Source organism: Trachinotus anak, unplaced genomic scaffold (assembly GCF_046630095.1).
Source record: "Trachinotus anak isolate AG129_WGS33_773 ecotype Australia unplaced genomic scaffold, CSIRO_AGI_Tana_v1 ptg000019l, whole genome shotgun sequence".
NCBI lineage: Eukaryota > Metazoa > Chordata > Actinopteri > Carangiformes > Carangidae > Trachinotus > Trachinotus anak.
The window spans coordinates 6,613,462-6,639,457 of record NW_027273870.1 but is presented as its reverse complement, the minus strand read 5'-3'; the positions used below and the strand labels follow the sequence as shown (position 1 = coordinate 6,639,457).

The window sequence follows — 25,996 nt, the reverse complement described above, 5'->3', positions numbered from 1 at the left end:
TCTTTGCTATGGAAACAAAACTACGTAAAAATGTTCGCGCAGTAAAAATGGTGAATTCGATTGGCGTACACATTCGTGCCTTTTAACAGTTGGTGGCGTTGTATCAGAAACTATGAGCCTCTCTTTTGGTGAAACCGTAGAAGAAGAAAGCCTAACAGGAAGTTCGAGCGAACGGACTGCTCTTGCGGTCACTGCGATATGTGGTTATTATGAGATATTAAGCTATAGGAATATGAAGTTACTGGTCTTCATAATAGTTTGGTAACCAGCTGCTTTTAAAGTTGACCTCGCTTTTATGAAATGCCTTTGTTAATTCAAAATAGAGGACTAGACCGCATAAGTGCGACAGCGGAACTGTTCGACAAATATCCACATTTACAGGTTTGTTTCCAGAAAATGTGGCTAAATTTAGCTTGCTTAGAAGCTGTCATCGCCTGTTAACAGTACTTTCTCTTAAAGTAGCTAACCACTATAGAGCAAGTTGGCAGTCAATAGAGAAAATTGCAATTACATTTATGAACCGGTTTGAGCTGTGACATTTGGTGGTAAACGGAAATCAGAAATTGTCGATAAAGCAAACTGTTATATATCATCATATGTAGTCACATATAGAGTATTTTACTAATTATAAATTCCGAGCATGTGCCTCAAGAACTATTTATCAATCTAAAAAAAAAGTAGTACAAATATCAATTAATTGAGACATGTTTGAAACTTTTGATGACTCCGTCTGATCATTAAATGATTATAGATATTGTAAAATGACATTAACAAGAGTTAATGTTAATATTGTTCTTATAGATGCATCCAGTGAGGCTACCTTTCCGTCTTTGTGACAGCTATCAAACTGAGTAGTCAGATAATAATGGGATGAACCTGAACCCAAAGTTGAAGTTTTACAGTCTTCATTAATACCTATGAAGTAACACTAATGATAATATGGCTTACAGTGTAGTGGTTTCACTGTAACAAATCTACAATAGCCAGCATCAGTTTTGACATTTGTGCAAAATTATACTATATGTATACTATATTAAACTTTTATGTCACAGGAAAATGCCAGAACATTTCGCTCCAAGCCGCTTGTTGATGTCGACCCAAAGTGCCTCCTGTATGTCCAACAGAGAGAGTTTGCTGCAACAACACCAACAGACAGTAAGTGAAGCTACATGATGGGAACAGATCATCTAAATATCAACCCCTCTCTTTTGTCCATCACCTAAATGTTATTCTGAATTATAGTTAATCTTGTTAAGACACAAATCAAATTGTAAAATTTAGGAGAATTGCACTGCACTCCATCATGGCAAAGGCAGGTAGCACCAGCAGCATCCTCGTCGTTCAGCCACAATGCATGTTTTTTGAAGAAGGAGCACTGGTTGGTCTGGTTAGAATGTTTGGTCTGAAATCTTGCAATTGCAATACTTCTAACTGACTCCCAAATAGTTCTCCAGGTTAACAATTCTGGATAATGATGATGATACTAATGCTTTCTTGTCGCATCTTTCACAGATTGTGTTTCAGTAATTGGATCTGATGATGCCACCACCTGCCATTTGGTTGTGCTGCGACACACGGGTAATGTTATGTGCCTTATTCTGCTGTTGTATGCGGTCTGTATATTGACATTTTTAATAATTACCCTGATTGAATTGCATTGTTTCTTAGGGAGTGGAGCTGTTTGCCTTGCTCACTGTGATGGTTCCAGCACTTGGTCTGAAGTACCACTTCTTGTGAAAGCTGTCACGTCACTGAGTAACATCAGTAAGGAGGGCAGGTATGAAACACTCAAACACAAACACAGTGCACATCACTCAATTTGAGCATCTGTTTCAAATGTTTTTAAATCTCTTTCTTCTTTCCTTTGTTTTCTGTTATGTAGACTTGAGCTCCATCTTGTTGGGGGATTTAACGATGAGTCAAAGACATCCCATAAACTCAGCCTTAACATACTGGGTATAGTCCCTTAAGACATCTCATGTCACATTATAAAATTATGCAGGCGTCATTTGAACTTTGTAAAACTTATAGGGCTCTTTTCCACTTTGCAGCAGCATTCCAGAAACAGAAAGAGGATATTCATCTGGAAACATGTTGCATCACAGGTAACTTTAATACTTTGATATTACTTTCATATTCCTTCCAATCATGCCTTTATCCAGTTAATCCTTCTGTTCTCTGTTGTTGTAGAAATGAATGACGTTGTTGTTGATGGAACTCATAGACCGATCGTATATGGAATAGGTAAGTGAAGAATATGCTAAAGAGTAAGACCGATGCAATGCTTTCATGGCATGTGACCTCTAATATTTGTGTCTATGTTGGTTTCTGTGCAGGTGTAAATGTTAAAACAGGGGATGTGTTCCCTTCATCATTCACTCATAAAGGACCTGCGGAGGAGCTGCGATCAGCACGGACCTTCTCTGGGGAGCAGGTGATCTACAATACCAAATATGCTTTCTATGAGTAATATGGACATTTCTGTGTAGATAAAAACATTACTTTATGTTGGGCTGCAACTAGTGATTATCTTCATTATTAATAAAATTGATTATTTTTTTGAATAATAAAATTGAATAATCAGTCATTCTATTGCATGTCAGACAATACTTGAGATTTCCCAGAACCCAAGGGAGAGTTTGTTTGTCTATGAGTTCAAAATCTAAAGATATTTAAATTACAAAGGTAAAAAACAGAAATGGCAGCAAATTCTCACATTGAAGAAGCTGGACACAGAGACTTTTTAAAACTTTTTTGTTGATAAATTACTTTGATTAGATTAATCAATTATAAAAAACTGTAGACAGGCATTTTTTTGTCAGTCAACTGACTGGTTAATCAACTGGTCATTTCAGCAAACAGATTTTTTTTTCTAAAATTAACAATATGTTCACTGTTGAAATAATTCAGTATTTTAAAATATGATTTAGGTCTTCTTGAGGACACAGTCTCAATTTTATCAGACTCAAAAGTTGATTATTATATTGAAGACCATTAATAAAATTTATTTTTTCCTTGCAGATGGCTGACATATATGATTCAAGTCAGGGACTTGTAAAAATTGGCCCCTGCAAGTGGTCTCCAAATCTGGATATTGCCTTCTGGTTGTCACAGAGTGATGACACAATTTTAAAGGTAAGGACTTTGGAAGTAATTGCCCTTTAAAAGTGTTTTCCTTCGTCCTTTTATATACTTCAATATTTTTTCCTTTTTGTCACTCAAAAATCATATGCTAATTATGACCAAATTAACACAAATGTCTAATGGGATAAAATTATGAAGTGATGATATTTTATATCCATAGGGTCAAAGGTCAACTTCACTGTGACATCGTAATGTTGTGCAGAAACACTTCCGGCCATTATTTAATGCTGTAACTCAGTAAGGGGAGATTGAGTCACCATATCTACTCTAGTAGATAGATAATTGGCTGGTTCTGGGAGGCATACATCCATTAGGTGGCAATTCTGGTTTTTCATTCAGGGTTTCTGTTTTGAGTTCATAAAATGAGCGTGACAAAGCATTCTACTAAGTGGTATAAAACCGCCTTTCTCTCTCTCCTGCCCAGTACCTGTCCACTTCTCCGATGGCTGAGCCTCCGCACTTCGTCCAGCACATTAAGTCCACCATCCGGTTCCTTTTAGAGCACCCCAACTCTGACAGCCTGTTTCCTGGGGGTCAACCGCAGTTCTACCACAGGACAGAGAGGGGGGACTGGGAGATGGTTGTCCAGTCATAGCTGCCTACTTCCATTTTTTTTTTTTTTATTTTTTTTTTTTTTTTTTTTTTACTAAACCTTAACATGGAACCTGACTGTTTTTTGCCTCTCACTTAATTGGATACACTGTGACCCTTCCACCCACTGTCTGTTTTTTATTCATTGTGTCTTAAGAAGAAGGTGACCCCAGACTGGACCATGTGTCGTCTGAATAGCTCTCCTGACTCATCTGGCTGGTCCAGTAGAAAGGACAGAGGAAGAATAAGGGATTCTATTGATGCCTGCAATAGTTAATTTCCACTCTTATGGTGGTATACAGTCTGCACCTTATACCTCCTGATGTGTTCCAGTGAGTCATGGTCAGTATCCTTCTATGCTTGAGTATTTTGATTCATGGATTTTCTTTCTATTGTTTTTTTTTTGCCTAAAAACTACAACTGCTGAACTTTTCCAAAGTATAAGTTCAGTACAGAATGAAAATCAACTTGAAATTTGATCGCCTTCATATCAATGCTTTCCCTTACTGTGGCCAGGAAATCAAACCTGAAGGGCAAACATTAAGCAGATGTGGATGTTGTAAATTGGAGCAAACAATTATACGAATTGAAGAATGAAGTGATTGTTTTGCTTTTACAGGGTAGCTGTTCAGTGGTTAACATACCTGAATGCACCAGCAACGATTCTATTATGATAACTGTCAAAAAAAATACAGACTACTGCAACTTTCAAGCTCTGATTTATTCTTACCTAATCAAAAGTCTGAAACCAATACATTAAGATCAGAAATCAACCTGAAGGCTTATACTTTGGAAATACATGCATTATTTGTAGTTAACAGGCTAAAACATGTATTTAAAAATATCTGTATGGCTCTTAAATATAGACTTTGGTCTACTGCTGAGCAGTAATTACAGATGGGGAACTTGATGCAGCAACAATGAAGAAATAAATTTATTTTGGCACTTTGTTTAAAACAGTGAAGAGGATGACAATTGCTCAATTCTGTATTGTTGAAGAGTTAAACAAAATTTGTTTGTTTTTTTTCTACAAATGCACCTTCCTGATGAGAGTGGAATATGATATTTCATCACATACTCTACATCATGCTGTATACTTGGCTATGAATGTGTATGTTTTAGAAAAATGCATGTATAAATGTGTATGGTAATCTTCTACAAGGGATGATACGAATTCTATTCAAAAGCAGAAAAAAATGGACTAGTTTTTGTCTTTTTTGAAACGGTTAAAAGTGAAAACACCATATACTGTAAAAGGCATTGAGTAGAGCTTGTGAACATACTGTACCTGTTGCAAAATAAATGTAAATGGTCAAATCTAGTTGGAAATGCTGAGTAAATGGAGTTGGTTGAAAGGGTGGGAAAATTAGTTTTTCATGGGTTCAGCACTTAGAAGAAGAGGCTCTGCCAGCTACTTGGTCCAATGCCATTTGAGAACAGTGTAATTAGTGGCTATTAATATACATCACGTTACATGTGAGAACCTGACAGACACATTGGCTTATGGTATTGGCATAGATGTTGGCTGATGAATGATGAGATGCAACAGCACAGAAATGCCAAAGATATTTTTGAAATAATTTATATGTAAAATGTATGTAAAATATGTAAAATGTTTTGTTCATGTTCATGGTAGCATACACACAGTATCCTGTACAATTAGTATAGCGAAATGACTCACTGCAAATTCAAAATCACTACTGGCACAGGTCTCAAAAATCCAGTATTGGTTGGGTTTCTTTGTAAATTCCCTATTTGTAATGGCTTTCACTGTCTGTATCATAGTGGATTTCAGCAGAGCTTTATTTCACTGAGGTCTCAGTGAAACCCTGCAGTGGTTCCTGTAGGTCCCCTGATCGACCATCTCTTGTGACAGTGTTTTTTCCCACAACAAAACCAAATCCTGACACATTGCTCTGACAGTCGCAGGCACTCCGCCGGGACGAGCCGCCATGGCCGCTGAAGGTTTTCAGCGTTGCTCCGCCCTTCAACTACTCTTGAGTTTTTTTTACGTAAAAAGGGGCGTAGTGATTTTACGCAGAATGTGGCGACCCGGCTGGTGACAGGCTCGTAGTCCCGTGCCGGGTGTCTGATGGTGCTCGACAAGCAAGTATCCTAATTGAGCTTATTAAACCTTTTGGCGTTTATGACAACGGAAACCGCGCACTGTGTCGTTGATCCATCGAAACCCGGACTGTGCTGCACAGTATCTGATGCCGCGGAGGTGCCCACGGAGATGACGCCTGTATAACCGTCGGTATAGAAACGTTTGGCTCGACAACTCGCACCTCACTGAGTAAAGCAACGCATTTCGCTGACTTCATATTTGAGTCCACGGAGCGACGGTATACTAAAAAAATAATGCGAACGGCTTTTCTGAGACACGTCCGTCGGTTTCCGTGGGTCACCAACGTCACACTGTACGGCTGTCTGTTCGCCGGGGGGGACTTTGTCCACCAGTGGTTCTCGCGGAGGGAGAAAATGGACTGGTCCCACACAAGGAACGTCGCCGTGGTCGCGTTCAGTTTCCATGGCAACTTCAATTTCTTCTGGATGCGGTTCCTGGAGCGGAGGTTTCCGGGCAATTCCATCAGGATGGTGATGAGGAAACTGTTCCTGGACCAGACCACAGCGGCGCCCCTGGCTACCAGCGTCTTCTACACAGGTCGGTGGGTCGGGGGACGGCGGCTGACAGCCCGCCGCAGCCCCCCGGAGCACACCGAGAGCCTCACGGCCAGTTAACAGTTAACTTCAGAGCAGATCTCATTTCTGTCAATTTGTAACTTGACCCGCCTGCTCTCTGTGCTCTTCTCCTGCGGTGCAAAGATCAGCAGTTGTTCATTGTCCCGTCAAACTAACCTTGACTGGCAGGGGTCACATGAAAGACATGGGTTTCACTGAGGAGTTGGGATGTTCCCAGCAGATAACGTTAGATGTGACAACATCAGAAAAATCAGTAGCTTTAACTATGTGGTACTTTACATCTGCCAACAAGTCACAACACTGTTTGATGTTTCCCTCAGTTTTTGTGTTTTTCTATTTGATTACATTAGGAAAAAGTCGTTCTAGTTAGTAATACATGTGCCCAGTATTCAAACATCAAACACATACTGGGATGAATGGGTAAATACATTAACCCAGTTGTTATAAATCTGACATTTGGGAGGCCAAAACCAAAACAACAAACTACATAAATGTAGCCAGTTACATAATAAATTTTAATGCTCAATAAAAACAATGGCTATACTATAATTGTAAGATAATGTTTATAAGAGAATGCCTTGCAATATTTCTTCCAGTATATAAATAACACAATTTCATAAACATGACATATTGATTGTGATATTTATTATTTTCCCATCTCCTATAAGACATACAATAAGTACTATGCACAGAGATTCTTCAAAGTCTGCTGTAAACCTTCATTCGGTCAAATAATTTTCCAGCTGGCAGTCAGAGAATTGTCGTGTCCTGTGTCATCCAGGTGTCAGCTTCTTGGAGGGCAAAGAGGACATCCTGGAAGACTGGAGAGAAAAATTCCTGAATACATATAAGGTGAGAAGGAGCAGAGACGGGCTGTCACATCATGTTTTTCTTGCCAGCATCATCCTCAAGTGCTTGTCGCTAAACTGTTCCGTAGATTGAGCTGTGATATGTTTTGACAGTGAACTTGTGTCATTTCAAAATAGAGGAGAGGCTTTAGTGTGCACTCATATCCAAAACAGACAGTTTACGTACTGTATGTCCACAGTTATGTGTTCTGCTAAATTTATCAATTATTTTTTCAATTTTGGAAGAGCTCTACTGATGAAGATGTGTTTTTTGCAAAAAATGCAGCTCAGCAGCTCAATCACTAAAGTTTAAAGATAAAGTTTATTTTCTTTTTTGTCATCAAAGGTTTCAGCTGTGTCAGCAGAGGTTTTCTCCTTTTCATTTTTTAAATCTACAAATGACTGGTGTCCTTTCTGCTTGTCTCTCTTTTCAGACAGGACTAATGTTCTGGCCATTCATGCAGGTAAATATTAACTCTCCTGTGCATAGATGAACTATATAGAAAATCTAAGTTCAACAGTCCACTCACTAATGATTTATAACCGCAACTCACCATCAGATTAAACCTGATGTATGTGTTAGAAAGTGGATCTTTGAATATAGATTCTCTTTACTTCTTAAATCTTTAATTTCCTCACATTTCTATCAGTGGCTATATATATAAGAACAACATGCCCCAGATTCTTCTTTTCTCACAATATGATGAAATTTGAAAGATATATCTGTGGGGCATCCAAAATTATAACACCAACCCATTTTTTAGACTTTTTTTAGACTAGATGGAAAGAATGGAGTCTCTGTATGACAATCACTCTCAGAAATACTTGCTTAGGAGTTTTGTATTTTTACAAAGACACCCAAATAGTGAATTATTTATTAATATGTAACATATAATATACCAGTAAAACGGGGTTAATATACTGTAATCTCTATCTGTTTCCCTCAGTTTCTGAACTTTGCCTTGGTGCCTCTGTACGTACGGACCACCTTCACCGGCTGCTGTGCCTTCATCTGGGCCACCTTTCTGTGCTTCTCACGTCAGAGCGGCGACGGCACGGCTGCTGCTGCTCTGGCATGGATGTTCCCTGGCAAAGAGGATGAAGCAGAACCCACAAAGGGGAAAGTGGACGATGAAAACAAGATAGTGGCTCCCAAAAACGGAACAGTAGAATCTAAATCTACTCAGAACTGAAATATGCAGAAACAGTCAAAGACAAGACATCAGCAGGAAAACACTGGCCCGAACAGGATACAACTTGTCCAGTGGACAGCTGTCCTGTTTTTGGTTAATGTTGCACCGGCAGTGGCAGGGTTTGAGATTAAAGGCTCGCTGGGGTCAAACTAATAACGTGACATGACACTGTAAGTTGGTTAGGGAACCAGCTTCGGGCAAATGGAATGTATGTGTTTACAGTATATTTTTCAATATCAATGCCATGTGAAAATACTGTTCAATACCCTTCCATCACCATGCTATATTACTCATCAGGTTTTAATTGTTGTTTTTATAAATGCAGTCTTGTATTCTTACATTTCAAGCAAGACAGTATCAAGTATCAAGTAGAACATACTAAATAATATTGAAAAGACTTATGAGGACGTGTATGTCTGGGACAGACGCTGTAATGATGGAAAAGCGTAAGGTTGACGTTTCAGATTCCTCTGCTTTTCACCTAAATGAAAATCTGGAACGAGTGTGGGAAAGAATTTTTTTCCACTATGTGGAGAGGCAGCTAACGTATTAGCTTAGACCTTTAGCTTCATCAAATTTGTGAAAAATTATAAGAATTTAAATACCACTCTGGCTTTATTAGCACAAGTGCTTAGACTGTTATCTGCAACTGTAACAGAGTGTCTCCAAGGACCATCTGCTTTAGTTCCATTTTACACTCTGGTACAGGAAGTGCCAAATACAGATGCACACTGCACAGGTACCAATAAGCAGTTGTATTCTAACGTGCTTCTGTTTATTATTAATGTATAAGTAGATATTTTATGCATAAGGGCCATAATGCACTGGGCAAATAGGAAGGACAACGTGAAAAAAATAATAATTAAAAAGACTAACATATCTGAAAATATATGGTGGATTGCCACATTTTGAACCATTGTCCCTTTTCAAATGTTGTGGTAATGAGAGACTACTGATAATTACTTTTCTAATATGGACTGATAAAATTTGTCTCAGACATCCATTTACTTGAATGTGGAAATGCTGCCTGCCCGTGTTGTACTTTATGTTAATGTGATACTGTGAACTGCTCACTCTTTTCTCTCTTTGCACCCTTGCCAAATCTTTCAATGCAGTTTGCTATTCTAACCTTTTATTTTTTTATTTATTTTTTTTGTTTCCTCGTGAAAATGTTTCTTTATAGGTTTTACTTGCCAGCAGTGACTCTTGAAATGTAACATCTGATGCCTCCAATTTTCTATAGAGGTCATTTTTCTAAATAGAGTGCAGCTCAGTGTTCCTATATATAGAATTTAAAAGGACTGGGGCAAACTTTTCCCTTCTGTCTCTGGCAGATAATTAACAGAAACAGTCAACCTGATGTATCTATTTTAGTTTTTGTGATGTGGTCTAAAACATAGTTTGTAGTTATGCATTTTGAAGTAGCATAAGCTTGAGACACTGTGTGATTATATTATTTGATGTGTCTCACAGAGCATTAATACTGAATTAATAATACCACAGTGTCTGCATTAGGGTACACAAGAACAGTGTAGTCACTGCTGCCATTTGATCCCTTTTACCAGACTTTTAAATTGCATCCTCAAGTATAGTAACTTAATATTACTGTAGTATTAGAATGTTTGTTTCTTCTTAATTAATGCTTGATCATTTGTGTGCTGATGTGCTACACTGGAACTGAAAGGTCAAATCAATGAATATTCCCTTTGTTCATATCAGCAGCTGAAGACTGGGGGATATAACTACGTGTAAGTCAGCAGAGAATTGGTATGCTCCTGTTGTACAATTTGAAATTTCTGTCTTCATTATTTTTTAACAGGTTTTGATATCACAAAGAACAACAGCCACATTAGCATTTCATTGAACAAATTATTTGATCACATTTTGCACTATAGTTACACTGTGTAAATGCTAAAATGAGATAAATACTATTTATTGTTGAATAAATTGAAAACACTACTTTCAATTAATTTCAGTGTGTTTACTGAGCTAGCATACAGCTATAGCAAAAAAAAAAAAAAAAAGAAATCTGTTATTTGCACCAAGAATTCTACATGTATGAAGCAGACCCGCAGCTTTCTTACGTTTAACATCGCATGTCTGAGTGTTGGGAGTGTTTTGGCTTGTGCTCAGACAGAAATATCACTCAACTCGTGTGTTACTCATCGTTTAGCTGCAACTGCGGCTCTGGCTCATCTCTTGTGGGAATATATTGAGAACAATATGTACTTTGAAAGGTCTGTCAGTCACATCATTTTATTCTGCCGGATGTGCTTTCACTCTCTGGCACCTTTACTCACTCACTCTCATCAATTCAAAATCAAATAAAATAAAATAAAATAAAATCTCCAGGCTCAAGGCACCTATTATTAGTTGTTTTTAGACTTGTAAGAGACTTTCATCTGTCTAAGTTTACCTTATGCAACCATATGTAGAAACACCTGCCACTTACCCTTTGGCAGCTCTGGTTGCATCAGAATGCTGAATAACAACCAGAGCTATATTCAGAGAGAGCTAAGGAGCTGTTACCCCTGCTACCTCTCATATCTCTTTATTAATAAGACACTCATTAAATATATTCAGGCATTTAGACACACTAAAAGGTCGTTCTTGGACAGGCTGACAATCAAAACTTCGATGCAAGTGTGTTCCTTTATTTTTATATTTTTTTTAACGTTATCTCGGTGCCAGTGGGTGTCTCCCAGGTCCCTCACATCCCTGCCCGCACTGCGCATGCTCCCTACATCCTCTCCTCTCCATCCACACGTCGAGGGACTTGAAAGCTTTGAATAAAGATGCTCAACGTCTCGGGTCGCTGGAGCCGTGTCACCGGGTGAAACTGAGTTATCTGGGAGGACGCACACAGAGGAGCCGTGCAGGTCTAGCAGAACGACACCCTCGGTTCTTTCCGGCGACATGGAGCTGAAGAAATCCATCTCGGACACCGAGCGCGCACTCAGGAGCTACGGTGCCGTGTCGGAAACGGCGTGGACGACGGACAAAGGTACGATGTCGCCTCACCGCCTGGTGCTCGGAGATGCACAGTCAGGGTTTCACTTCTGTCAGCAGATGTTTCGCTCGGTGAAAACCCGGCGAGCAGGCGGCGCCGAAATGGTTAACGTGTGACTCACAAAGGTTCGGGATGCGCCTCGGTGCCAAAAGGCCTGTTCATTCCCCTGCATGCACACTATGGCCATTACGCGACTTGCGAGCGAATCTGAGCCAAGGAATAGCCGAGGCAGCAAACATAGCAAGCCCAGCAAATTCAGAAACTTGTGTGTTTGATTCAACCCGAGCTGATGCAGGAGCATGGACAGCTTACAGTCAATATCCTGGTCCTGCGCTCTGATGTAGTTTCACAGTGAGACATTTGAGTGTTTCCGTCTGAATAAGTGGCAGCTGTCAGTTCCAGGGGTAGTTTTTCTCAAATTTAATGCAGTATATGTCATACTTTTTGTAGGCCTATTTACCTTAAGAATAACTTCATTTTGCTGATTTGACTCGTAAGTGGAGAGTGAACACAGTAATAACGGTTCACTATAATAATAAAAGCTTTTAATTGACACAATGCAATGATAATAAAGCTGAACAAACAGCTCTTTTACAGCTTCAATTGAAAAAATGAACTAATGGCTGCAAAGCCAGTGAATTAGATGTTTGTATTATTTTGTTCTGTCTAATTGGAACTATTATATCACCAATACAGATGATTTTCTTTGTTGATTATTTGGTCTGTAAATATCAGAACAAAAGAGTAAAATGACTACAATATCCCAATGTATATATATATATATATATATATATATATATATATATATATATATATATATATATATATATATATATATTTTTTTTTTTTTTTTTTTTTTTTCTTTTTCTGATCAATAGTTAAAAACACAAAGACATTCAAATCACAGAGATATAAAATGGAGAAAAGCTGCAAATTCTCACACACACAGGAGCTGGAGTCAGAGAATTTTGTATTTGTGCTTGATAAATGACACTAATTGGCAATTAATATTCTGTCAATTGACTGATCAATTAATTGTCAGATGTTTTCAGCTATAAACGATACCACAAATCTCAGCCTCAAAAACAACCATAGAATTAAATAAACATAGTTTTAACAAAATTAAACATTATTAGCGGCAGAGCCATCGTATTAGGCGTTTCTATTATTTTTTCCAGTGACGAGTGATGAATGACGCATGTGTTGACAGAAGCAACACAGTGATGTGATTTCAAATGTGTCCTGGTTGGTTCTCCTGAGGAGAACTCGTCACAGCGGAGCAGCGTGTGAAGAAACTTCCAGATTAAGTCAGAGAACCAGGAAAAAAAAAAAAATCAGGGGATATTTTTAGACACAGATCCAGTCATCGCCCTCTCTCTGTCTCCCACAAACACACACACAAACACACACACAAACACACACACACACACACATATCCAGCTAGAAAACAAGACAGAGGTACAGAAGAGCACACCGCCCTCCTCCAGGTTTATCCTCTTATTTCTAAAACAAACACTGCCTGTGTTTACCTTGCACTTTCCATTTTGCGCTCACCATCTGTGTTTTTTTCTTTTGGAGGAAGGGGGGGGGGGGTTCAGAGGCAGCAGCATCAGCAGCACTGTGTGTACAGTGTGACTGCAGGATGTGTCAGGGGCGTCTGCATTGGATGTCATACAGATGCTGACATTTCCCCGTTGCGGAGCCTCCTGTGGCCGCTGCACGCTGCACGATCCAGGCTCTCCAGGCTATTTATTCCTCATTAAATCATAATCCTGAAGTACACTGATGAGCCAGTTTGGTTGTAATGAAACTGGGGTAATTCAAGCTGATTAATTACGTGTGTGGTTTACATCTGCCGGTGTTGCTTGCTGAAACTTTGGAGTCAACCTCACCTGCCCCTGGTGAGCAAGCTGCTTTTAATTAGGAAGTATCAACACAGTGCTTTTAAGGCTGAATATGTGTGAATGGCTTGCTCGGATGAGAAGGAGCTGTTAACACATTATTGAGCTGGCACGTTGCCACCTTTAATGGTCCATTCGGGACTTAATGCTGCTTGGTCGTATTGATGGTGAGCACGTGGCAGAGAGTGAGGGGCGTTGTGTGCAAAGAAAAACAAGACAAAGAAAGGACGTGCTTCATATCGCACTGCAGTTCCATCACACCAACTTTGATTTTGCCGTCGGTGTCTGTCAACAGCAGACACGTTTGGGTGATGATTCAACGTCAGCGAGGCACAAACAAGCCGGGCCCTCCTGTGCAGACTTCTGTCTGCTGTGGTGAGTCAGCTCTGTCCTCAGCAAGCATCCACGAAAAGTACCACAAACACAGACTGGAGTTTGTGCTGCTGTAGGAGGACAAAGAGCTGATCCAGTCATCTAATGTTACTGGAGATACTGTGGGTAAATGTTGTGCGTCACGTTCGACAGCTCAGAATTTAAGATGCAATAGTTTGTTTACTCAGGTGCATTAAGACCTGTCAGCTTGTGGACGGGGGATTTTCTTCTCTTACCGTGTAGTCGTTCAAAGAGGGGGTCACTTTACAGCCTGTATGGACAGGAGTAATGATTACACTATACAACTCTTTTAATGACCATATGGAAAACTGAGTGTCCTTATGGTGTAAAGAAATGTGATCCAGTCTCTGAAGACATTTTTTAGCAAAGATCTCTGGATCCAGCCTCTCAAATGTGAACATCTGCTGTTTTCCTTTGCTTCCTGTGATTATAAAGAGAACATCTTTGGGCTTCGAACTGTTGGCAGCACAAAACAAGACATTCAAAGACATCACATTTGGAAATTGTAATGGAAATTTTTCACACAGCTTTCTGACACATTATAGACCAAAAAAAATTAATCAGTTAAACAACAAAATAATCAGCATATCAGTTGATAATGAAAGGAATTATTACTCGCAGCCCTAATATTTTTATGGGACACTGACAAAAGGCATGAATGTCAGTGGGATGATTGTGTTGTCATCCATTCGCATTATGGTGCATTTGCTGGCTCTGGGAAATAACTGTTACTGATTCAGGTCTGCGGAGAAACCAAGTCAAGATTGACATGTGATTGATCGTGTATCATTGTATTGTAGTTTTGCAATATTTTTTTGAGATTATTTACTTTAATTTTTACCTTTGTTTAAAGGGAGCACTTGTAATTAAGTATTTCTTCTCTGTAATCAGGGGCTGGTGAGAGACTGATTTAAAAAGGTCAAATTGAAACACAGGAGGACAAAATATCCTGACTTTTAGCCCCTAGTATGAGTCATGTCCTAAAAACCCTGGATTCTGCGCTTCCCATGATGCAACTTGCCTGGTAAACATCCTCATCTTTTATTATCTACAAACAGAAGACATTATAAAGCTTTATCACAGGCTGAGTAGAACTCACTATGACAAGTAAACTGATCTTCATGTGTAAAATTGTCATAGTGTTCCTTTAATGATTTGCAATGGAAATAGATGGAGATGGGACGATTGGGAGAAAGAGGAGGGAAGCAGGACCCCTCTGTTCTACATCTTTAACTTCAGGGCCACTCTTAAAATGAATGGCATACTGTATATTTGTTGTTTGTATTCCTGTAAGATGCTGGTGTGGTCAGTCTGTTGCAGGTGCTGCAGCATTAGCAGTGGTCAGTGCATTGATCAGAGCAATAAGTGTTTGGTCAGTGTAGTAAGTGTTTAGTGGTTGTAGTGGTCCAGCTCAGGAGGGAAGAACCCAATCAGCAAGAGTCCACAGCTGGACATTGATCCATGTTAGTATTTTTTTCATCCACATCAGCAGACACTTATCACAGTGCCTGTGCTAAAGTCTTAAATCCTGGTTTTCTGTATCCTACACAGACATTTTCACCTCATCAGTGATTCAAGCCTTTCAATGAAAAACAGTAATTTGCGCCTGAGGCCCTGCTGTGACTCTAAACTTCAAATCACCTCCCTCAATTACATATGCTGCTTTCCTTCCAAATACCATGTTCTTGGCTGCTGTGAAACCACATATCACAGAAAAATGAGGTGGGAAGTGTGTTTGCCAAGAAGCTGATGCTATGAGAAAGTTTGCAAGGATAAAAAGACAGAATTTAAGAACTCTTGAAATCATTGGAGAGTGAACCTACCATTAAAACTTCAAATGAGGTACGGGCATTGTGTCACTGTAATTTGGCCACATGTAGTGAGTATTCTCTGTAATTTAATCCAGTAAATAATCTTCAAACCCTTAAGCACTGTCCAAGGTGAAGAGAACTGCATAACAGACAAGACTAAAGCAGATCTGTCCTTGTGGAGGAAAAACATTCTCTCTACAAGGTGCCAGATGTCTTTTTTTCCTGCTCACCTCAGCGTCTATCCTATTTTTTATTCCTTCTTATTAATTTTACTGCATGTTTCATCCGTCTGCGTCTCAGGTCATTCAGATGTGTCCATGGCAGAGAGCACCATGTCTCCAGAGGAGATCGAGGTGGAGATGGCTCGTATCCAGCGCCTGCGAGAGGTCCTGGTGCGCCGCGAGTCAGAGCTGCGCTTCATGTGAGTTGTTGAAGTCTCAGTTTCTGTGTTTTTCTAACACCACATGTACCAGAATCTGACTGTGTGAATGTGCAATCATTACAGTGTCACAACAATCCCTGTTGCTGTCCTTGAGTGGATAATGATAATGACGGCCTTGTTGCCATGACACAGCTGACACCCTCATGACGCACTGCAACGGCATTCAAGTGGTGTTTCTTTGTGATATTAGTTGGCTGCTTTAAGACGTTCAATACTGAGGGAGGCAGTCCATTTGTCCATTGATTACCCAGAGGCCAATAGCAGGTGAATGAGTCACCATAATGAACTCGTTGGCTCCTCATCAACTATAGTTTCAAGAGTTGTGGATCAGTGTTTGCGTTGAGATTCTGTGTTATTTCCTCTGTCTAAATGCTGTGTCTGCACTTTTTGTACAGTGTGACAACATGGATGTTGATAAACTGATCAAATACTGAGTTTAATACTGTAAATTACTAATCTGGTTTCTCATTTATTGTTCAATACAGACTAGGGTTGCAACTTAGAATTACTTTCATTATAAATGAATCCTCAGATAATTATCTCAATTAATCACTTAAGAAAACTGAATAACGCTCATCACAGCTTGGTTATGTAATCAGATGTCTAATATACACTTTTACTATTATGTAAGACAGAAAAGCAGCAAGTTCTGACATCTGAGCAGCTGAAACTATTAAATGTTCAGCATTTTTGCTTTGAAAAATGACATAAATGATTAATTGATCTGTTGATAGGCTAATTCATTAATAGACTATTCAGTGCAGTTTTATTACAGACTCATGGTAGGATTCTACGATATGAGTCTATATACTGGGAGATGGTGGGAGATATCTTTATCGACCATCAGAAATGTTGCTGTGCCATTTATATTTAATATCCCAGAAATATCTTTGGTTACATTAAAACATTAGAGGCCTGTAATGATTTGCAGGATAGCTGAAAATATTGGACATACATGTACAGTTCCTCAGTTTAATTTCTATTAATTTTACTATTTCACAACATATTGATCACTTCATATAAAACTACTTATACTGTGATACTGTGAGGATTTTATATTTGATTTATACACGTACTGTATATTGCACACCCACAGCATATGTGAGGAATCAATGTGTTACGTTATCGTATTGTTGAGCTGAAATGTTGTTTTGTTGCCATATCTGGTTATTTTGGATATAATGTGAGACAGAGGTTTTTATGATTACACACACTCCGCTGTATAAAAGTCACTCTTAGTGAGGCAGGAAAAACGCATAGTGTTAATATGAAGTGTTGAATACTGCACCTTTAGAAAACCACATTGAATGTGGAAATACTCGCCACTGTCTTAGGCAGTTTGTTTTTCTATGTCGAAAACACATCAGATTGGATCGCCATTGTAAGTGTATTTTGTGGGTCATTACACCCCTAACATGTGCAGCGTGGCGGTTGTTGTGTCGGATTAAGCTGACGAGTCTCACAGACCTCACTCAGTTGATAGTGTTTGTTCACACGCCCACTCGAAAGGCTTCATTAGGCCGCCACGCTGCTTATTGCTTACATCTCTGTTGTCAGGCTCTGTGTGACTCGAAATGGCACATAAACACACACACACACATACACGCACACAGATACACACAAACACAAACTAGCAGATGGTGTGTCAGAGTGCAGAAGCTGCTGGAATCCACAGATAGCATTGAAAGAGTGAAGGGAGAAAAAGAAGCTGAAGGGACGGGGGGGGGGGGGGGGGGGGGGGGGCAACAGGGATAAATGCAGTGGGAGGAGGAGGAAGAGGAGGAAGGAGGATGTGGATGAGTCATCGGCCTGATCTATCACAGGGAGAATTAAATCTGTGGTAGCTGTCACTGGTCCGCAGACAGAGAGGGAGGTGGGGATTTAGGTGGAAGAGGGGAAAACGTTAAGGCCCCCCCCACCTGAAGGTGAGACGTCAGTGCTGCAGGGGGCTCAGAGAACAGCGTGGACAGATTTATGGTGCATGTTTTTCATCTGCACACTCGTCTCAATGACGGGTACAAGAGTGGAGTGTGGCACAGTGATTAGTGCTGAATCGATATGTTGATTAATCAGTTATTCACATGACAGAAAATAAATTCAAAACAAATTTAATGCCAAAAATTCACTTAAATGTTAGGATTTGATTTTCTATCATTATATATTGAATATCTTTTCTTTTAGGCTGTTATTTGGATAAAACAAAATTCCAAAAATTATGATGATTTTTTTACAGTTTTCATACATTTACACCATTTTATTAAATGATTATTTGTGAAAATATTCAATAGTTAAAGTTATAATGTGTAACTTTTCCACATTAAAATGTCTAAAAACTAGAACTATGTTATATATTTTTTTGAGTTGTGTACTTACATTATCCCCAATGCTTCCATCAATTCTCAAACCGAGAGAAAAAGTGATTTTAATCATGGTAACAGACCATTTCATTTGGTCGCCTGTCAATGATGTCATATCTCATGCTCATGAGTCAGTGTTGTGTTTGCCTGCCATAAGCCCCAAATTGACTTTTGTGCAGTTTTAAGCCACTTTTTTTTTTTTTTTACACATTGGTTGTTTTCAACTATATATCTTAACTGGATGAAGTATTTTAGTCATTGGGCATCTTAAATCATCAGAGAAAAAAGCCTAGCAGATGTTAGGCAGCTCAGCTCCCATCCACTACGAGATGCCATGTGTCCACTGACAAGCGTTGGTGAATCACTGATTTTTATAGTGATACTGCTTTATTTGTTGTTTCTACCGGTTTTAATCCCCTGGTCTGTTTGTTGTGGAGAGGAAGAGACCTCTGCGGGCAATTTGCCTCCCAGTAAAAATCTCCTTAACAGCTGGCACTGAAGGAATCCAAACTGGGAGAAGATTGCGTCAATGGTTGTGAAGACAAAACTCCCATGATCCCATGCTATTTCATGACATCATCCAACACCATCTTTTTTTGTGTGTTGATTGAGAGAGCGGCAGAAGTTACATACTGTGCATTTAATAACTAAACGAGACAGTGTCTATAGCCACAGTAGCAACTCTGTGAGCCTAACATGCTCATAATGACCATGCTATTTGACCATGGTATTTGGTCATGAGGCAAAGTATTAGACAAAATGACCTTTTGACCTGATGATGGTGCTGGATGAAAAGTCAGCAGTCGTCAAAGTTATAACAAATTATCTTCAGGAGGACATGACCCTCCAACTAATAGATGCTGAGACTTTTTTTTTTTTTTTAATTCGGGAGATACATCACCTGGCATCCATGAATGTCTGTAAAAGATTTCATGACAGTTCATCCAGTGGTTGCTGAGGTGGTTCAGTCTGGACCAATGTGATGGACTGACATTTTGCATTTTACATCTTATCTGTATTGTTATATACAAATAACTGGGGTTATATTACAATTTTAAAAAATAAACCTTTATTCTTTACAATACACAGAATATTTTGCATCACCAAGATTAAATATTAAAATGCTGGTTGGTCTGAAGTAAGGTTTTTTTTGTTTTTATTTTTATAGCATTTTGTTGATCCTTCCAACTGTTTTTTCAGCTATGTCTGCTTTTCTTACTGGGGTCAATTAAGATATAAGTCTGTCTAACATCATGTCAATCAGATAAAGATAAACAAAGTGGAAGTGGAAGCTGATGGAAGTCAGTGATTTACTGTTTTCTTTCTCATTTTATTCAGGATGGATGATATCCAGCTCTGCAAAGACATCATGAGTTTAAAGCAGGAGCTGAGACAGATCGTTGCAGTACCAGGTACACACACACACACACACACACACACACACTCACACACACACACATACTGTATATGTATTCTGCCACGCAAACAACCAACATCAAGAAAACCAGCTGTAAGCCTTTCAGGAAATAAACCACTCAGAACTGATCCTCCGTGTGTGAAACTGTCTCTGCTCACTGTCTGAACTCAACCAAAAATAGAGTTTTTGGCACAAAGTGTTTGTGTTTGTAGCTCACCAGAGACCCATAACCTCAGCAAGCATCATGGTGATTTATAGGAAGTGTCGTTAGACTAAACTACGCAGGACTGATCGTAAGTCTCAGGGATGTGTGTGAGTTATGGGGAGGGGGGGGGAATCATCGTGCAAACACAAACACACATGCATCACTGCTGTGAAGGCAATATGAGCTGAGGGGGGCTGCACAGACAAGGTGTGTCTAAACTGAAATGAATTTCAGTAAACACTTCTTTTGACTCCCTGGATGTTTTTGTGGTGCAGAGCACAGAATCAAATATTGGTTCAGGTCCTCAGTCAGTTCTTTTATTGTCTCTGTATCTGCTGCTGCGTCACCCATAGTAACACATTCATGAAGCTCTGCGTACAGACAACCTGGCAACCGGACGAAAACACACCTCGTCTGTGAGTGTTAACATTAAGGGCAGGGGTCCGTTGAAGGACACACATGCAGCATCAGGACACATGGGTGCTCATCAGCTGTTTTGGGAAACAAAGTGTGGGACTTGTCAAAAACAGTGGGGTTTTTTTTTTACCAACTGGCAGAGCGTGGACAAAATAACAGAACCACCAGGCAATTTAATGTAATCCTACACAACAGAGCTGTATTTGTGCTGCTGATGTTGGCATGGATTTGATTCAGGGCTGTAGCCACGACTAAAAATATTGAGGTCATGAATCCACCCAGTGCAAACCCCCAGATACCAACAAGGAAAGCTGACAGGACAAAATCCAATTTGAAGTGATCCTGAACAGCAGTAACTGTGGCAAAAAATGCAATTACAGGATAATGTTAAATGTGAACTGAACCGTGGTTTAATAGTAGCATAAATAGAAAAGATTTATAAAGAGAACTCTATCAGGTAAACAATATATGTCTAAAGTTTGCTGACATTAGCTAACGTCAGCCACTATAAGCTACCAAGAACAAGCAAAAGCTCTGAGCTCAGCAAAGCATTTAATCGCCTGAGAATTCAGCTGTTGATTTATAAGAGGAGGAGAAGATGTTTTAGCTTTAAAGTCCACTCACACTCTTGCTCTAGATCTTCCAACCATCACATGGTCCTTATCAGCAGAAAAACATTAAGTATTTGAATTTTTCATGTTTTTTTAAAAATTCATTTCACTATTGAATTTCACTGAAATACAACTCCTAGATTTGTTTGGTTTTGTTGTCTGACAGCTCAGTTTGTAAAGTTAAATCGAAAAAAAAAAAGAGGATGTGACCTCCCTCTCCTCAGTGGAGGCTTCAGCTTTGGATTGTTATTATACTGTCAGGTGTCTCTGTTATACTGTCCTGTCCGCCCCATGTCCATTTGGGATTACTGGTCACACAAACTGCACATTGTTGGATGAAAAAACTGTCCTCCCTTTGACACCCCCATGAGCCATTGGGGCCTCATGTATGCAGTTGTGGCATCCCATTACTTCACGCCAGCACAATGAGAGTCACATGACACATACACCACGCACACTGCCTCTCCTGCTCCTTTGACATTTTGGGTTTGTGTGTTGCAGCCATGCGCCCCTCAGACTGTCAGGGCCCCCCAGGGGGTTAGACACAGGAGCTGCACTGTTCCACTCTATTTCCAGACGGGAAAAAGAGCTGATGTTTGCAGTTGTTTCTCAAACTTTTTTTTTTTTTTCAAAATAGCCTAGATACCGGCAGTGCCAAACAACCTGCCTGTGCAGCTGTGGGCCCATGTGTCCGTGTGTGTGTGTGTGTGTGTGTGTGTGTGTGTGTGTGTGTGTATGCTCGTGTTTGTTCTGTTTATGTGTCTTTTTCTGTGCTCCGGAGCGTGAAGGTTAGGCAAGTGAGACAAAGCAAAGAGGATGTTGTGTTTGTGGATCTCTGACCGGGAATGCAAATTTCTTCTCCAAATGAAACTAAAAACAGAGCTCTCTAGCGTTTGCATAATTAAGTCAGTGACTTATTTGTTATAAATTATACATGAGCGGAGAATTAAAGGTCTGTTTTTGGTATGACTCAGTGTTTAAGAGCCGGCTGACTTTGCTGTAAACTCAGTTTTTTAAGGAAATAAAATAATAAGGTTTCAATTCTGCCTGCTTTTCCTCTCCTCCAGGCATCTGTTTATTGGTTTATGACTTTGCCTTTCGTTCACTTTCTTCCTTCCTTTCCTCCAGAGAAAGAAAAAACCAAGAAGCACAGGCAGCGTGAGGAGGAGCTGATCCTGAAGATCCATAAGCTGGTGCAGAAGAGGGATTTCCTGGTGGATGATGCTGAGGTGGAGAGATTAAGGTAGAGCGCGCCGACATGTAGGCTCAATCAATATCCGGGATGACGTCCCCGGGAGCGGACTGTCTGTCTGTCTGTTTACTCAGACAGTGTCAGAATGAAGTGCATCCACTGTTTCTTCATTTGATACACTGGTGGTTGAGAAACAGCAGGAAGAGACTCATTAGAGTAAATGTGTGGAGCAAAGTGAGCATGACTGAAGACAGGGGACGGGGTCACTTCATCATCACAACACTGCCTGCTGAGTGAGTGTGTGTGTGTGTGTGTGTGTGTGTGGGCGAGAGGCTGACTGATGACCATAACTGTGCATTGTCATTTTCTTCCTCCTCTTCCTTCCTCTGCTGCCACAGATAACCCCGGAGTGTGTGACACAAAGATAACACACAGATAGACATGATAAAAAAATGATGCAAAATCACAGGCTGGTTTAAATAATTTGTTTTGTTAATTTAAACATTGTTCTTTCAAACAATAGAAAAGTGTGTTAACGCTGTGATACATCAAGGCCACATTCAGTCCAAGTTTGTGCGTCTTGTTTATCATTACACTCCAGCTCAAGTCGCAGAGATCAGCATCAGTTTTTCACTGTAAACACTTTAAACCGATTTGCCATCTTGAAAGTCCGTTGACAGACTATTTGTACATGTATTTATTTATACATATTTAGTTTATATAAAGGTAAAACTATATTTACAACTACACCTGCCGTTCCCACCAGTCCACCCCACGGTCTCTGTGTGGATCTCGGCCTGTCCCTCTGACATGTCCACATGGATGAAGGAACGCCACCTTCAGTTAAACCTCTCTGCGACTGAACTCCCAGTCATCCTGGCCAATCAGTCTCTCCATCATGATATCAATATCAAAAACACCTCTTCATCTCTCCCCCCAATAAAGGTCACAATAAACCTGGGTGTCATGTTTGATGACCAGCTATCCCTCTCTGTTTATGTTGCATCCGTCTCCCTGTCGTGCTCCTTTTTACACAACATCAGTAAAATCAGGCCTTACCTGACTCAGTACGCCACCCAGCTCTAGGTCCAGGCTGTGGTTATCTTTCGCCTCGACTGCTGTAATGCCCCTCTGCCGGGCCTCCCTTCACCCACAGTGAAACCCTTACAGATGGTCCTGAATGCAGCAGGACCACATGTCACTCCACCACTCACTGAACCCCACTGGCTCCCCTTGGCCGCCCATATCAAATTCACATCTCTAATTCTTGCCTTCAGAGTGACTTCTAGGTCTGCATCCGTCCACTTGAACTCAAACACACAGGCGTATGCTCCTACTGAACGCTATCGGAGCAGGGGCGTCTGTCTGTCTTCAAGAATCTCTTGAAAACTCAGTGTAAAGAATCATTGATATGATACAAATGCTTGATGATAAAAGTTTATAGAACTTAATCGTGGTTCATGTTTTACAAACTGAGCAGCTGACATCTGAGTTGCATCTTAAAACAAAATCTATATATATTTATATATTTCAGTAGCATATCTCCTTTTGTTTCACTGTTGTACATTGTCAACGTATGATCAGGGATTTATCTTTCAGAAAAACAGGTGATTAGCTCTGACTCCAATGTAACACTAATACATGAGAGGTACAAACTGGGAGCAGGCCATACTGTCCAATCACTGCTAGCTGTACAGTTATAAGTCAGGTAAAACTAATATGATTTATTGAATGGATTCATTTTGAGCTCCAACTAAGCTGTGACTGTGTCGTTCCTCAGGGAGCAAGAGGAGGACAAGGAGATGGCTGAGTTTCTCAGACTGAAGCTGATGCCTCTGGAGAAGAAGCTCAAAGTCGCACAAAGTAAGTGAGAGATTAAAAATAACCCGCACGCGCAATCTCAAAGAGACAGAGTGTTGTGCACTTCCATGGTGTGATCATTCCTCTTTCCTTTATCTTTATGACAAGATCCCCCAAAGCCCAAGAGACAAATCCTGGAGCCGCCCCCCAACAAACCATCCATCACCAAGTCAGGAGTGGCCATCATTAAGGACTGCTGCGGAGCCACCCAGTGTGCCGTCATGTAACTGACAGAGACCTGTTCACGACCCCGTCAGAAATAACACGCTCACATCACATGACATGCCATATATCACTTCCTGTGACTCAGAGAAGCCCGGTTAGCCAGGTCGCCCCCAGCCTCTGTGAAGGAGTCAGGTTTGTAATTCAAGTACAGTTTCAGCCACAGGTTTGAACACTGATCTCTTATCAGTGCTCGAGGAGCTTTTGTAACTGAAGACATGAAAATTGACGAGCAACAGAGAAACATGGGTATTGTAGATACAAAAACAAACAAAAAAAATCTGATATATGTGTTCATTCAGAAACAGATTTCATTATGCAACATTCCTTCTCAAGGTGGCGATGTGGTCTACGATGATGTGTCTGATACATCGTACTTGTAGGTAGAGAACTACAAGCACAAGGTCCACAAAGTGAACTGTAAATGCTGGGTTTCTCTGTCTGACAGGAAAAAAAAAAAAACATCTTCTCTCACCTCATTTTGTTTGGTAATGGGTATTTCTTCTTCAATGTAAGCCATTTAACACATACAAGTGGAGACCTACAACTCTACACTTTTATCATTGTTAGTAAGTGGGAGGAACATGTGGTTCAGTCAAACGACACGGCTGCAGATTAGGGGCGGAAATTTGAGGACAGTGGCAGCCAGTGGATGCCGTTATGCTGGAGCTGAGAAATATTTTTGGTTCAAACAGAATAATTCTCCGGCCAGACTAACGCACCGCTGCAAACACTGCCACGTTGGGTCACGTTAGACTTAGTTTTCAAAGCAATGTCAACATGGGACAATGAACTGAACTTCAAAGAGGCCAAATCATCTGCACCCAAAATAAATCACTCATAATGAGCCAGAGAACAGTCTGCACAGCAGCTCCTTTATGCTCCTTAAAAATGCACAAACTGCAAACACATAGAGGAACAAGGGTCCCAAGACCAAACCATAGGAATAAGATAGTGTTAAAGAATACAGAAATATGTTTGGACAAAATTACAACTTAAAGATAATTTTGTTGCACCACACTGAAATGTGTGTCCAAACTTCTTCATTACATTCTATACAGGGTCATGCTAACAGCCAGGCAACCCCACATGTGCCACTTTTCTAGTGTTTCCACTAGTAATGCTTTCATTATTTTGTCTGTATACGCAGACACTTAAATCATTTTGTTACACATCTTTTTTTCTTTCCTGTAAATGGTCCAACTTTAGCTCATTCCCCAAATGCAACACATCCCTGGCCACACTAACACCATCTCAGCCATCAGCTACTGGGAAATACTGACTGTGGTAGTATGACATCATTCATAGTCATTATGGATATTGCAAATATTGCTGACAAAACAACTTGCATCCTTTAGTCTTGCGTTTTTATGATAAACACCGGGAAATGAATGCAACTTTCTAGCAAATGCCTACAATAGATGGTGTATGTTTGAGTGTATTTAGGACTTTAGTGACTCATGTCAAGCAAAGTGTTGCTCTTTGTCACTTTACCTTCCTTCTGATAACTTTAGCGTTCTGTAGTAGTAGTACATTTATGAAGGTCCTAATGTTGAATATTGAACAAATATGCAGAAAATAAGCTGAAACTACCTGTACATATATGTTTAAATAAAGAGCATCTTTCAGGAACATGTTGGGTTTCCTATGATTCATTCAAAACAACCACAAAAACTTGG

General features: G+C 39.9%; 2 protein-coding genes across 2 annotated transcripts; both read left to right on the top strand.

Moving 5' to 3' along the window:
* The first annotated feature begins 121 nt into the window (after window positions 1-121).
* On the top strand, window positions 122-3,778 carry ntan1 (N-terminal asparagine amidase). Its single transcript, XM_071503702.1, has 10 exons — window positions 122-381; window positions 1,053-1,155; window positions 1,513-1,578; window positions 1,669-1,777; window positions 1,883-1,956; window positions 2,052-2,105; window positions 2,191-2,244; window positions 2,337-2,434; window positions 3,022-3,135; window positions 3,569-3,778. Exons 1-10 carry the CDS (start codon window positions 301-303, stop codon window positions 3,737-3,739), a joined length of 924 nt encoding a protein of 307 aa, XP_071359803.1. The 5' UTR covers window positions 122-300; the 3' UTR covers window positions 3,740-3,778.
* A 1,417-nt stretch (window positions 3,779-5,195) lies between these two features.
* Window positions 5,196-25,949, top strand: LOC139635987 (uncharacterized). Its single transcript, XM_071503608.1, has 10 exons — window positions 5,196-6,400; window positions 7,220-7,290; window positions 7,721-7,750; window positions 8,234-8,475; window positions 11,275-11,483; window positions 15,895-16,015; window positions 19,732-19,805; window positions 22,172-22,286; window positions 24,016-24,098; window positions 24,204-25,949. The coding sequence occupies exons 1-10, from the start codon at window positions 6,097-6,099 to the stop codon at window positions 24,320-24,322; spliced, it is 1,368 nt and encodes a 455-aa protein (XP_071359709.1). The 5' UTR covers window positions 5,196-6,096; the 3' UTR covers window positions 24,323-25,949.
* Window positions 25,950-25,996: the final 47 nt, after the last annotated feature.